Source organism: Barbatula barbatula (assembly GCF_947034865.1).
Source record: "Barbatula barbatula genome assembly, chromosome: 20".
In the NCBI taxonomy this organism is placed as follows: Eukaryota; Metazoa; Chordata; class Actinopteri; order Cypriniformes; family Nemacheilidae; genus Barbatula; species Barbatula barbatula.
This window is the reverse complement of record NC_136783.1, coordinates 9,157,737-9,172,337: the sequence shown is the minus strand read 5'-3', so window position 1 is coordinate 9,172,337 and position 14,601 is coordinate 9,157,737. Positions and strand designations below refer to the sequence as shown.

At 39.5% G+C, this 14,601-nt stretch overlaps 1 protein-coding gene across 1 annotated transcript in view; it reads left to right on the top strand.

Annotated features, from left to right (window-relative positions):
* Positions 1–10,914, top strand: part of wdr18 (WD repeat domain 18) — a 49,365-nt gene extending 38,451 nt beyond the window's left edge. Inside the window, exons 8-10 of the mRNA XM_079482737.1 lie at positions 1,944–2,104; positions 7,592–7,660; positions 10,479–10,914. Of these exons, the coding sequence (XP_079338863.1) occupies positions 1,944–2,104; positions 7,592–7,660; positions 10,479–10,607 (359 nt within the window). The 3' untranslated portion in view covers positions 10,608–10,914. The remainder of the gene's footprint in view (positions 1–1,943; positions 2,105–7,591; positions 7,661–10,478) is intronic.
* The last annotated feature ends 3,687 nt before the right edge of the window (positions 10,915–14,601 follow it).

The window sequence follows — 14,601 nt, the reverse complement described above, 5'->3', positions numbered from 1 at the left end:
TGAACTTTCGATGTCATCCGAATCTGAATGACTCAGAGTGAGCGATGAAGCTAATTTTTGAATTTTTCTATCAAACGCCAACACAGTTTATGGGTCTAATCTAATCTGCCAACAGTCTCTTCTGTGTGATAGATCTTCTCACTCTCTCTCTTTCTCTGTGAAATTATGCAATGATTAATCTTTAGAGGATATCAAGATGACGGGACAAAATTGTGCCGTTGAAAACCGTTGCTCCACAGTCTCTTTGAAGTATGAATACTCACCTTAATTGTTTGTGTTGTTTATTGGGTTTTATCCGATGGAAAATCACTGCCATTTTCTTCTACTCTGTGGAAATGTGTGACCCTGTAGCTGCGAAAGGTTTCTATTGCATTGTAACAAAAAATATATATTTGTGCCCGATGTGACAGCCAGTCATGACTTTTATGCAAATACTAGATATTGATGCTAAAAAAACTATTTTGACGGATTTTATTTCTGGGTTTCTACAGTGAAATATCATTGGTCTATAATACATTAAACCACATCTAATGACCATTGCCTATTGGTCAAATAACTATAGTGGCTATTTCATGATATTTTTGTTTGTGTTAAGTGTTTTTCTGTCTCAACAAGCCACTATAGACCACTTTGGATGATGTAAACGTTGTTGTTTCAACGCTGATCCAACGCAGGTCCAGATGACTACACAACACTACACAAACTTAACACACACTACACAACTACAACCTACAGACTTTTTACAACCATATTCAAATGTTAAACAAAATGTCTTCAAGATTTAATCATATCTCGCTGCTGTCCTTCTGAAACCTCATATCTCCATATTTCGTGATTTGTATTTTTTGCCATGCCATTATTTACAAAGTTTTGGATGGACAGGGACGATATTTGATATTAACAATTATTCTTTAATCAAAACTGAATCCGGAAGTGCTTCTTGACAAGTGTTTACATATTGAGAAGTGGTCTATATAGATGCAGTTTGACTATTTCCATTAATAATCCAATAGTTGACTTATGTTTGTAATCCCCTCAGCATTCCTAAAGTCTCACTTTGTCCTACGGGATGGACAGGGGATTGCTAAAGGGATAATACAAAATAATAAATGTAGTTTCTTGTGCTCAAGCAGCCGACTGACAAACACATTTTTAAAGAGTTCAGATCCTTCCAGACACTTCGATCCGCTGTAGGGAGACATTTAGTACATGAAATAATGCAGATCAAGTGAGTCAGCCACAGTCCCTGTAGTCAAAGAATTTGTCTTTAGCTCTTCTATAGAGGACGGTCATCAGCAGTTGCCAGAAGCTCAGTTGGTGCTGGATGTTGTTAATTAATCTCAGGTGAACAGTGGGAACAATGCTTTATTCCTAAGAGTGCTGAATATACTGTGTCAGCGCAATGAAAAACAAACAAAGCTTTTTCTCTCAGTCTCACACAGCAAAAGTTTATGGTGATACCAACAGAATAAAACCCACCGATGATGATGGGTGTTTCAATGATTTGATGATCATATGTTCAGCTTTGATTGTGATGGGCGAATAAAAGTGTCTAACAGAGTGAGCGAGTAGTTAAGGAGCTGTTTAGCACTTCCACAAGTCGTAAAATTCCAAGGATGACGCTTAGCACTGATCTTAACTGGTTTTATGGTGCCATTTTCCAGTTTCATTTACATTTATGCATTTGACAGGCGCTTTTATCCAAAATGCTTTCAAGCTGTACATTTAATCCGAATGTGTGTTCCCTGGGAACGAACCCCCAATGTTTATTATTCTAAATAATTTCAGAAATGTGGTCCATTTGGTGACACATACGTCTGGGTTCCTACTGGTTAACAAAACCACTGCAAGGATTTTCATGACACACAACTGATATTTTACTCCTAGTACAGACTTGTTAAGGATGATTCGATTGGCAACGTCCATCTTTTTCTCTCCGACAGGTCCTGTTACCAACGCTGCCATCATACCGGCACCTGCCAACATGTTTTTGCCTGACAGTCGTCCATCAATCCCACTGCCGCGGTTTAGTCGCCACCTGAACCCATCAGAACAGGGAGAAGGCGCCGGAGGTGTGTGTGTGAGACTGGGAGCCAACACACAGGTAATGTGAAACAATGTTCAGGATTTAACACGGTTAAACTAGAGTCAGGAAAATCTGTGTTTACTTCATATTATAAATATGAGAAAATAAACTCTTTCTACAGTGGGTGGATGCGGTATGTTGTTGTTTTTTGTTTTGTTATTTAGTTTATTTAGAATTTCTGTAGTTGTATTGACACTTAAATAGTGAAAATAAGCAGAGAAAAAATGTAATTTTTGTTTTAGGCGTTGACTTAATTGCATGTAACAGCTGCATGTTGGTGATATGATTGGGCCGGAGATTTTTCAATGCGTGTTTCACAGATGGATATGTCCATCCTCCACTGGAATGATGAATGTTTACAGTGGTGTCGAGCAACAGCTGTTTGTGGCCTGGCTGTAATTCCTCCCACGTCTAAATCAATTATAGCCGTATAAATGAAATGCTCATACAAAGTCTTAAAATTGCCCACCACCTGCTCTGGGGGTCTAGCCTACACTTTTCTTAATTCTCTCCTCCTCTTCCACATATCTTCCTCCTCCTCCTTGCCCCTCCCTAACAGTTTATTTATCGTGTGGCTAATCTTGCAGCCCCAGGGATTGCACATGCAATCTGAAAAACACGTCTTTCGCACCTTTGCTCATCGACGGGGAACCTGAATCGAATATTTTGGTAAGTGCATAAATACTTAAAGCAGGAGCCAAAACAACGCGTTCCAACTGCGACCCGGAGGCTGCGCTCAACATCACACATGTGGCGCGATTAGGGTACCACACAGCGTGTAAATTAAAGCTGCTTGGAGAAAATTAATTTCTCTTTCAGAATTGTTTTCATTATTTACTTGGAAGGGAAAGAGCAGCCATGTCAGGAGAGCCGCACCGCGACGCTGGGCCCGAAATGAACTGCGTGACCCTTTTAATAAACGCAAGCGGGGAGAAGTCTATTAACGTGCGGTTGATGGAAGCAGATGGAGGTCAGAGAAATGTAGCAGGGGTTTCTGTACGACGTGTTTCCATCTCTGAGGAGATTACGCTTCTTTATTCTTTGCTAGTGGAGTGAACCACATCTCTTGATAACTTTGCATGAAGAAAGCTATTATTTTTATAGCGTTTTTGTGTGTCGTAAATAGTTTGATGTAAAATAGAAAGTCTTTTTAAACACTTAAAAAAATATTAATTGTAATGGAAAATCATGGAATTTTGACGCATTCCAGACAAAGCCGAAGTTGATACATCCAAGTTTAAATGTCCTACCTCTGACCTCAATGCGTTCCAGTCAGTCATGCATCACGGCACATTACATTTTTTTTATTATTTGAATCATTAATTAACATGTTTCACATCATATTCACATCATGTTTCGTATCATTTCCTGTGGCAATAATACTTTTGATTTTTTTTTACATTTTCACATGAGGTAGCTTCATGCTAATCTTAGTGGAAGACTCTTGTGCCGTCCCGTCAAATGATGCAGCTCCCTGAGGTCTGGGTTGATCGATCTGGCTTGAGTTTAGATATCCCATGTCCGACAGCAGGTGCTATTCCAGATGTTTATTTCTGGGTTTGAGGTGGGGAGTATCCGACATCCCAGTTGTGATGTCGGATACTTGTTATAAGCCTGCTTCACTTGTTATAAGAAATCTCCTAGTTTCCTATGTGCTAATCGTGCTCAAGTGCTTTGTTGTCAGGAAGTCAAAATGTGTATGATTCTGACTAAAATGTAGCATCTTGTCTGTTGTCAAGCCTACTCCATCCACTCTACTATATACTTTCAAGCTATTTAGATAGGAGAAACCCTTAAGTCTCCAATGCCACCATTTTCTAGAACGGCAACCTACCCGAAGTCTCCAGAAGCACAAGGTTCTCAGGTTCTACCATCTGTCTGCCCTTCAACGTTTATGACCTGCCCAGAATAATAGTTTGCTTTGAATTCCCCAGTGGTAAATACGTCTTGAAAGGGCGTCTAATTCAGGTAATGTTACTGCCACGACTGTCCCTTTATGCAGCCGCTACGTTCTCTTACTTTCTTATGGTTTACTCGTCATCCTAACTTATGAGTTTCTTTCTTTTGATACAGACCAACATATTGGTCATTTTGGTTAAAATTTTGAAAAAGGATTTCTCATTATAACAGGGTTTTTCAGTGGTGGCTGACGAACACTGTCATCCGTACACAGTTAAACGTACCCTACTCTTGAACAGCAAATCCGATACTGACAATAAATCCAATATAATGAAAAAAATAAACACATTTGATTTGTCATTTTATTCAGTTGTTATTAATTATGTGAATTATATGAAATTATGTGACAAAGATATTACCTGTCACTCTCATATCCTCCTTTCTTGCTCTATTTGCAAAAAACTGTATTTTTACCGCTGGCATTCATTGGTTTTTATTTGCCAGAATTGAGAACTATATCGATTTTATAATTATATCAGTATGATAGGACATTTCTACTACAAACATTGAGGGAAATAATTGTTTGACTGCTTACAAAGAAATGAAGGGTCTATCATTTTGTTTAACTGACAGAATATAAAAAATCTGGGAAAAAATGTCTATAAAGGTTATGAGTTGATTTGCATTTCAGTCAGTGAAACAAGTATTTGATCTGTTTTGGGTCTTTGTCATGTTAGAGGAGGTTCTCGTCCAAGATTTTACAGTACATGGGCCCGTCCCTCAGCCCTCAATGCGGTGAAGTCATCCTGCACCCAAGCAGAGAAAAAGCCCTAAAGCATGTTTCCAACACTGTGCTTCTCTGTAGAGATGGTTTTCTTGGGGTCATAGTCAGCATTTCTTTCCCTCCAAAGCCTTTTCTGAATCATGTTCATTGTCAAACTTAAGACGAGCCAGGCGGGCCTTCTTGGACAGGAGGACCTTGCGGGTGCTTCAGGATTTCAATCTATTGTGGCACGGCGTGTTACCAATAGTTTGCTTGCTAACTGTGGTCCCAACTGTCCTGAGCTCATTAACAAGCTTCTTCCGTGGGGTTCTGGGCTAATCTTTAACCTTTGTCATGATCATATTTACCCCTTCGGGGAAATCTTGCAGGGAGCTCCAGACAAGGACAATTGATAGTTATTTTGTATTTCTTCTATTTTCAAATAATAATAAATAATTGCACCCACAGTTGTCTCCTTCTAACCAAGCTTCTGTCTGAAGCCTATTCAAGGTTTTGCAGGTCTACCACCTTGACCCTGACATCCTTTTAAACCTATTTGGTCTTGACCATGGTGGTGGAGAGGTTGAAATTGAAGATATAGATTCTGTTGGCAGGCATCTTTTATATACAAAACAAGCTGATTTAGGAGTACTTAAAGTGACAGGACTAAGCTGTGGTCCATATAGGGACATTAACAACAATCTGTTGAGCCAGAATTCTTGCTGGGTGGTAGGGGATTAAATACTTATTTCTCTGACTGAAATGCAAATCAATTTATAACATATATATACATTTTTCCCCGTTTCTTTGGTAAATATTCAGTCTCTATCAGTTAAAATAAACCTACCCTAAAAGTGATAGACCCTTCATTTGTTTGTAAACAGGCAAACTTACAGAATCAGCAGGGGATCAACTTATTATTTCCCTCAATGTACAATTACATTAAATTAGCAGCTAGATAACAACAACTTATGATTTGATCAGATTTCTAAACTAAATGATTTGATAGATAATTTATTACACGTTTTCCTTTAAATACACTGTAAATACTGTCAATTATTTAGACTAAATCTTACTAACCACTCTTGCTAAATGGCCTAAGCACACTTACGTCCTAAGGTGTTTTTAGCACTGATTTCAGATATATTCAGACAGTAAGTCTTGTGAGTTCTGTGTTTGACATACAGAATCAGTTGTTTCAAATGAATTGGTTCAAATGAGTCATTACGCGAATCGGACATTAGCAGATGTGCTGTGTCCCAAATGACATACTTCAGACTCAACCATGTAGTGTCAATCAAATGACAGACTCAACCATGTAGTGTATGGACTTTAGAAGGGTAGTATCGTCCCAAATGGAATATTAAACTTTCATAATAACCAAAAGTATATCGACTTCCCAGTCAAGCACAAATGACGTCAATCGCACGGCACAATTAGTGTATATAAAAATGAACTTTGTATTTGTATCCACATTTCCACACTTCATATTTTCGGTTGAAAAAGTGCATCATCCGGGTACTTAAAATGCATGTCTTTTTTGAGAATTTTCAATGTGACACACTACTCATACTATTTATACTATCAAATGGCGTAAAACTTTGCATAAGTGTGCAATTTGTGATGCACTTACAGGTGTTAGGACATCTGAAAAGATAGAAGTTGTAAAACACCTTATCGATAAATAGGATTTGTAGCAGAAACATTGTCAGAGAAAAGGAAAAACCTTTTTGATCCAACTTCATCCAGGGGTAGCTTAGCCTTATTCAGGTAAAATATTCACCAGATGCTCCACGTGAAACATGGAGTCGGTCTTCTGACTTTTTTCCCATCGTGTCAGAAGAGGGACAGTTCAGAATGTTTTCTGCTTCATTCGGCCGCTGCGCAGACCAATCGCCACTGTTGGGGAAGCAACTTTGAAATTGTAGTTAGATAAGCTACTAGCTACTTATTGATAAAAGTAGTTAAGTTACAGCTTAGCTTCCCATCTGACAAAGTAGTTTTTTTAGTCTCACATTAAAAAAATACAGGAGCATAATATTTAGTATAGCAAACTGTACAGTGAATTTCCTAGATACAGTACCATTTTGTTTAATTTAGTAAATGTTGAAGTATACTACAGAATTTATAAAGTGTATGAATTTACTATGGCTAGATATTTCAGAATACTGTAGTATGTGTTAATAGAGTGTGATAGTGACCATAATATTCTACAGCTGTTATACACTACTAAAAGTTGTAATAAAGTATACTATATTTGTATGTGATACACATGTGTTATTGACTAATGCTAATTGTAGTTAGCTACTCCCCAACACTGCCAATCGGCATATAATATCAAACAGCGTTTAAAAGCATAATGATGCCATCTGCTTCCGCAGCTTTTTTACATCATACGCCGATAGTCAAACTATTGTGCCGATCAGCTTTCCTCCTCATCCTATAAAATCAGCATCATCTCAGAAATGATCAATTTCTGTAGAATGGCACTGATGGTGTGTAAATCAGTTGGGTAAGATGGCAGGATCTGGGAAGGGCTGTTAAAAAGAGATTGACCTTGCTGGAATATTCATTGTCAGCCTTAATAATCTCGTCTGACCCTTGGAACAACGTCAGTCCTTGCGCAACCCCCCGTCCACTTACTCACTGTCAGTAGTGATCAGCTAGCAGGAGACAGCCGCCATTAGACCTTGTTTCTAATTGACCCTCTCACGCTCGGCACGATCTCTCGGGGACGCATGCATCACTGGAAATGCAAGCATCCAGGCGTCTTATGGGCATGCTCAATAAGTATTTTAATGCTTTATGTTGATAATGTTATTTTTTTTCTTGTCTTGTTACAGGATCTGGAGGGCACGTACCTGGAAAAAGCAGACAAGCTCTACTCTCTGATGAGCGCCATCACGGACAAGGTAAACATCATTACAGTGAGACGGGCTGGATTTTAGCAAGGGCGGGACAGCTTGCCGTTGATTCTTGTCATGATCAGTGAAGAGGCCTGCGATAGGACAGTTATCTCAGATTTTGCGCTGGTGGTAGATGACATCTCAGCCTGAGAAAGAAAGAGCAGTCGTTTTTAGATTATCTGCATTGACTGTCCACCTGGACAATTAAAAGGATATCAGAGAACTATTCCCCTTTCAGATATTTTTTAATAAATACCGTTTAACCTAAATGGTCATCTATTTTAGTCTACTTTTTAGACTAAAAGTTAAGGCTTGTCCACACTGGGACGATAACCACGCGCGTTTATCGTCTACGTTAAAAGCCTCGTGACTAAACAAAGGGCGCCAATGTGAGTGTGCACACCGACGCGCAAAACAGCAGGTGTAAAAAAAAATGCCTCTGACTCTTTTTTGGGGGGCTTTCAAACGCCACATTAAAATCTGGCCGGCCAATGAGATTGCCGCTTTTGTTCACGTGTCTGGAGATGCTGAACCTAACTGATACATCGCGATTCACACTAATTATATCCGTCGATTCTGAAATCGCAGCGGCTTCGATTCTGCGGATTATGCACAGCTCTTCTACAAAGTGAACTACGGCTCTTTGATCTGCAGGAAGTACTGCTCAATCTAAAAGCACTAGCAGATTGAGTCGATTATATTGCGCACGTGAAAAAGAATCACTCGTCAAACATCATTATTTCAAATATGCTTTGTTAGCATGAAAATACCTGAAAAGGTTTGAAGCACAGCGATAGAATATGCCCATTGGCATTTCCTGGAACTATCCGTATCAGTCAGTATCAGTTTCAAGGCATTCTGGAAGGCATCGTGAAAGAAGACAAATGAGCAAGAGTCAAACTACATCTGATCAGCACCAGGGGCAGGGCTAGGGTGCGCTAAGGGGACTGAAGCCCCGAATGTTATTACTATGCCCTGTACGAATCAGTGGCTGTTCACATTTTGTGTCTTTTGCACTATGGTTATATGCAAGTTGGATATTTTAGAAGTAGACGCACGTCAAGAAGTGCCTCACAAACGCTTTGAAATCAAGAAAGCAGCCCGGCTGGCGTTTTTCCCACATTTCTTTTGGCCTGAAATGTGAACAGGCCCATGTGTTTTTAGTGTCCCTGTCACAAACTGGCTAACTGTATGTATTATTGTTCATCAAAATTAGGAAGTCTTAAAGTTATCTCCACCGTATTGTTCATCTGTATCTTTATTGCTATTGTTGTGGTGTGGATTCTTTATCTATATAGTTAGTGTGAGCGTCCCTGAGGTATGGGTTCCTTTGACTTGGGCAAGTAATGGCCACATTTAAAATGGCAACAAACGTTTATTTGTTAATAAAAGATCATATTTATCGACATTTTACAATAGGAACATGTTCCACGCAGTCAACATTCACAGTTGAAAGTATTAATTGAAATTTTAATAGATTTTTTGGGGGGGAAAGCAAATAGCTATGGGAAATGTGTGTGCTGTCAAGACGTGGTCAATATGATGCTTATCTTCTATATAGACCTTGTAATTTACTGCTACTTACAGGAAATCAGCCCGCCGCACACACACACACACCGAAGAAGTCTCCAGTGATTTAATCTGCTGATAGAGCAGCTCCACTGGGCTCTTCTGCTTTCATAACACTGTAGAGGACTTTCTCCATACAGACGCTATCGGAAAATTACGAGAGAGGTATTTGAGAGCCGCTGGAGGACAACACAATCAGATCAACTGGGCTTGAAGCTGAACTGATTAACACATAAAATGTATTTTCTCCGAGTTCCACATTGGGAAAAAAAGCAATAACAGCAGGGAATGATCAAAGATCTGGCGCCTTTGTTTTACGTTCCCTGGTTCAGGAATCTCACTGCAGCTGTCACCACATTTCTGTTCGAGGAAGTTTTTTGACCATCAATTCATGGCGGAGGCTTTTTGAGCTACATCTATTGATGGGCAGTTGTTTAAGGAATTAGAGATACAGCGTGCTGTGCGCACTACGCCGAATCCAATTCTGTCCAATTCAAAGACTGCATACCTCCAAAAACATTATTTTACCCTCTTTAAAATGTCAAAGTACAGATGGTCCCCACAGTTCCGTCAATCTGGAGGGACATAGGGGGTCTTTCGGGTCAGTTGTCATTATTTGTTTCCGTACTGGTTCAGGTCACTATAGAGGTTACTCGCGGAGCTCAGACGGCTTTTAAACTGAGTCCAGCTCTGGCAGGACCATTAAGTGGATTAGTTTCACTCACTTAAAAGAGAGCTCGATCCTGCCGGCAAACTCAGGGCCCGCTGTGTTTGTTCACGAGATGCATGTAAATAAATATATAACTGAACATTTTTTGCCATCACTCCTCCCCCTGACTTAATCTGGGGAAAATGTGCATCGCTGTCACCCGGTGTTTGCCTGCCAGGGGGGAATTCAGCACAAAGGGAATGTCAATATTTTCTCGGCTAGATTAGGGATGTTCTAAAACGGGATTTGATGACCTCAGCGAATGTGACGGAACTCAAATGTTCAGAGCCAGGTGGGTTTATTTTACCCGAAATAACCTCACCTCCTCATTTACACGGTTCATCTGGATTATATATCCTTGCAAATTATCTCTTTTAGATTAAAGGGTTATTCCAGGTTCAATAAAAATTGAAGGGATAGTTAATCCGAAATGGATTCAGCCCTAAAGTGATGATTCAAAATCATTTCCTGACTTTCTCTTCTCTATCGAATGCAAAAATAAAGAGAGAACTGCTGAGGTAACTGTCTCTTGTTTTTTTTTTTCAGAGCGTGTTTGGTGATGGAGAGAACACTAAAGTACGAGTGTCTGAGCTGGAGGAAGAGGTGAGAACCCTAAAGAAGATCAATAAAGACCTGTACGAGTTCTCCTCTCAGCTTCTGACCAAACCCAACTAGATTAGCCTTTATCTCTATCAGAAGAACTTTGTCAATTCAAGATGAATGAGAGACCGGACTGAAACAACACCACAGGTCATTCCTGGACGGTTGTAGTGACCCTGAGAGCAGGATTTTTTACTGTTTAGTACATTATGTCATTTACTTTTTGTATTATCGTAGAAAAGAATCAAAATTTGAAGCTCTTCTTGTTTGTGTTATGAAATAATTGGTACACTTTATTAAAAAGTATCTGTTGAAAAGGAATCAGTTATCCGCGTTACCATTGTTCACACTCTTTAAAAAGCTTTAACTGTTATAAAGCTGTAAAAAAAATCTTAGAGTAAAAATCTTGTCATTTTTAAGCTCCTACTTTGGTTTATGGAGTGTCCAAAAACACGTTTTAAGTACATGCATGGTGTAAAAAGTTTAAACACTTTCATTTTTCTAATAATAGGCAGTTAAAATAGCAGTTATTCTTACCTTACTTCTTGACTGACTCTCAAATGATTCTTTCTGTCAGCGTACTCTGATCTGATTGGTTAGATGGTCTAGACCAGGGGTCGGCAACCCGTGGCTCTTCTGCCCCCCTGCTGCGGCTCCCTGCAGTCTTTATAAGGCCCTGTTTATGGCTGGTAATAAGATGTGTTTTGGTCGATCGGATCACAAGTGGACGAAAGAGGCACATACCGGTTTACACCAACTGCAGTTATCTGTGTATTTTGACCTCTTCTGTCCTGATTTCTTCAAGAAATATCTGAAAAAGCATACACATTTACCCAGCCATACACCCTAGCTGGATAAATGTATTTTCTTTTTCAGATATTTCGTTCGATTAGATGAAATAAGTGCATGCAATGTACATATGAGCGAGACTGGAGAAAAATGTATTGATAAATTAAAAAAAAATTGGTGCAACTGGACAACTACTACCTTACACGCATAACTTGTGTTATAGAAATTTAAAGGTTACATATATTTTGCGGCTCTAGACAAATCTTATTTGGTGGCAGAGGTCCCAAAATGGCTCTTTTCGTCGCAAAGGTTGCCGACCCCTGACCTATACGCGTACAGCGTCGCCAATGGAACGTAGGTGTGACACAAATCCGACCCGGAACTGAAATTAGAATGACAGACGACTCGTTTGCGTGATTCAGAGTCGAATCCTTTTTTCCCTAGCCAATAACTTTGTTATTCTTTCACTTTCGGCTTTACAAGTTGGAAGACTGCTTACATTCACACACAGACGGCAAGAAATGTGATTTAAAGGACATTGTAATAGTTACTCTTTAATTAGTAATCTTAATTAGATGAAGTGACCCGTTGGTTGCAATTCATAACCTGCCACTAAAATGAACGTGCTGGAACTATAAAACGGAAAACAGTTTTATGCAAAATTGCCAATTTTTGGGGGGTAAAATCTACAAATCAAATGTCAAAAATTTTTAATTTCAATAAAAGCAGAATTTAGGTCGAATTTTGCCCCTGCCTGGCTGAAGTCTCCATCTATTTATGTTTTCACATAATCTTTGATATCAAGCATTAATTTCACTATGATTTCAATCGTTTTTTCCACCATGATCTCTCTTTTTATATTTTTTTGTAGAAAACAGTAAGTGAAAACAAAATGACTAAATGGGTTTTCAGTGTCACATTTGTTTTTTTCTGTGACAATGACACTCATGACTAATTGCGTCTCTGTCCTTAAGTCTTAAACACCACATTCTGATTTTTAAGACCTGTTACCAGACACGGGGTTATTCTGAACATCCTTCCTCAGGGAGGTACAATGTGTCCCGCTCTGCATTCACAGGCTATCAGCGAAGTCATTTCCTTGTTATTTGAAGGCGGTCAGTAAAATCAGATTAGCCGTGTTCATACAGCCGCGCGGCATTTGTTCAAAAGGCACTTTCGATCTCATAGCCGCCCGCCTCCCTCCTCAATTTATAAATACCTTTCCCCCGCATAGCATCTTATTTTCCATCCCTTGTTACAGGAGAGTAAAGCTGCCCTTGCTGTAACCCCCCTGCTGATGCCTCCCAGGATTTAAATTCAGAAAACGTCCGTAGAATCTTAAAGTGAAAATATGACTATATGAACTTTATAAATGTGGGAAAAGTCATCGACATTCTGATGGCACGCTGTCACGAATGCAAGGAATGCTTTTTTATGAAGGTAACTCATTTAGACCATGTGATGGAGATAAGACCCATCTAAACATCATTATCTTAGGACAGAGAAAGAGAGAGAGAAACAGATAACAACAACCTCTCAGCACTTCCTGTTTGAAGATTGTTCTACTTCAGCTATTCCTGTTCACAAGAGAGAAAGTATCACACAAACATGGTGAAATCTTTTATGGAAACTCATTCCCTCACCTTGACAGACTCATTCTGCTGGATATGGAGCATTGAAGCAGGGTGTTTTAAAGGGGCTTGTTGGAGATGCTGGTTCGGAGAGGTTTATTTTGTTTTACTGGCTTTGTGAAAGTGCATTTGCACCTTTTTAATAGTTGGCTATATGGGTTAGTCGATACAGCGTTACAGATGTGCTAATATACATAGTTACAGGTAAACAGCTGTTCATCTGGCTGCTGTGTATGATAGTGTGCAACATTGCCGGTCTAAACCCTGAAAAACGAAGGTGTTGAGATGCATACTGTAGGAATCCAGTGTTCAACATCTTGCCTACTGAGGTGTTTCTGTCTGCTTCATTTTTCAATTCTTTTCACACTGTAATCCTGATAAATTACCTACAATTTACCAGAATAACTTCACCTGTAAATACAGAAACGTGCAGTTCACACAAGCAACAGAATTCTGTCTTTTTACTTGCGAGTCAGCATTCAAACATCGGTTCCAAATATCAGTAATATGATGTCATTAAGCGCAAGTTTCCTTATAAGCAATAGGCGCACCTGCACTAGTAAATGCGCGCACGTGGACTGCCGTTAACTTTGGGAAATTATCTTATGTTAATTTAATGTATAATATTCATATTAAATACACGATTTGTTGAATTTAGTTTGATATTCATTTTATTACATAAACAATTTGTTTAATATGTGGTGTTTTGTCGCTTTTATAGAAATCGTATTGTACATTGACATCTAGCGGTTGAGCTTGGTACCAATGGCAGCGACCTATGGCGAAGGCTCCCGCCAAAAGGCGCGGGGCTTATGGATATATAAGCAGACACACTGCTGTAGGGTACTCGGGCTACTTCGACTGAAGCGACGGCCATATTGTAAGCACGGCCAGAAACGCAGTACTCGTTCCCGTATCTCAGGGAACCGAGGTTACTTCAGTAACCGAGTACGTTTCTTTTGCTTGTTATCAGAAATAATCTACAGGCGCTCTATTGTTTATCAATGTGTGTTGGAAGTTAAGGGCAGTCCACGAAAGCACACATGCGCAGTAACGGTTGTTTGTGTTGTTGCTTTAAACCGTCTATACAGTTGTGGCTCAAACGATCGCACAATGCCCAGTGGAAAGTATTTTGTTATTATAAACCAGATCTCTCAGTCAAACTTCATGTTGTCGACTATTTCTACAGCTTGTGGCTTTAAATGTAAGTCAATGATAACTGGAGCGTATCCAAAATAAAAAGAGCAGCATGCGATGCCCCACAATTGTTGATTACAATAGATTTCACACATTTTCGAGCAGTGAGATGTGTGCTGATTGCTGAAGCCCTCCAGCTGTCATTTCACATATTTGTCATTAACTCTGCAACATCCTTCAATTCACATTGCTCTCCAATGGCTTCTGCGCGTTGACCAAATCAAAATGTTTTTCAGAAGTGGTATGCAAATACAGTCCTCAAATTTCAAGACGCTTTCAAGAAGAATGTGAATAATTTAAAGGGTTTCTGTTAAACCGCTAATGGCGCCGTGGGATGACCCGTCCGGGCTCGTGTGAAACTGCACCATGAAGGCTGAAGTCTATCTGAGGCAAAAACAGACTCGCCTGAGAGCCGCTTCCCATTCACGAGTGCAGCGCTCATTTCTGTGCCA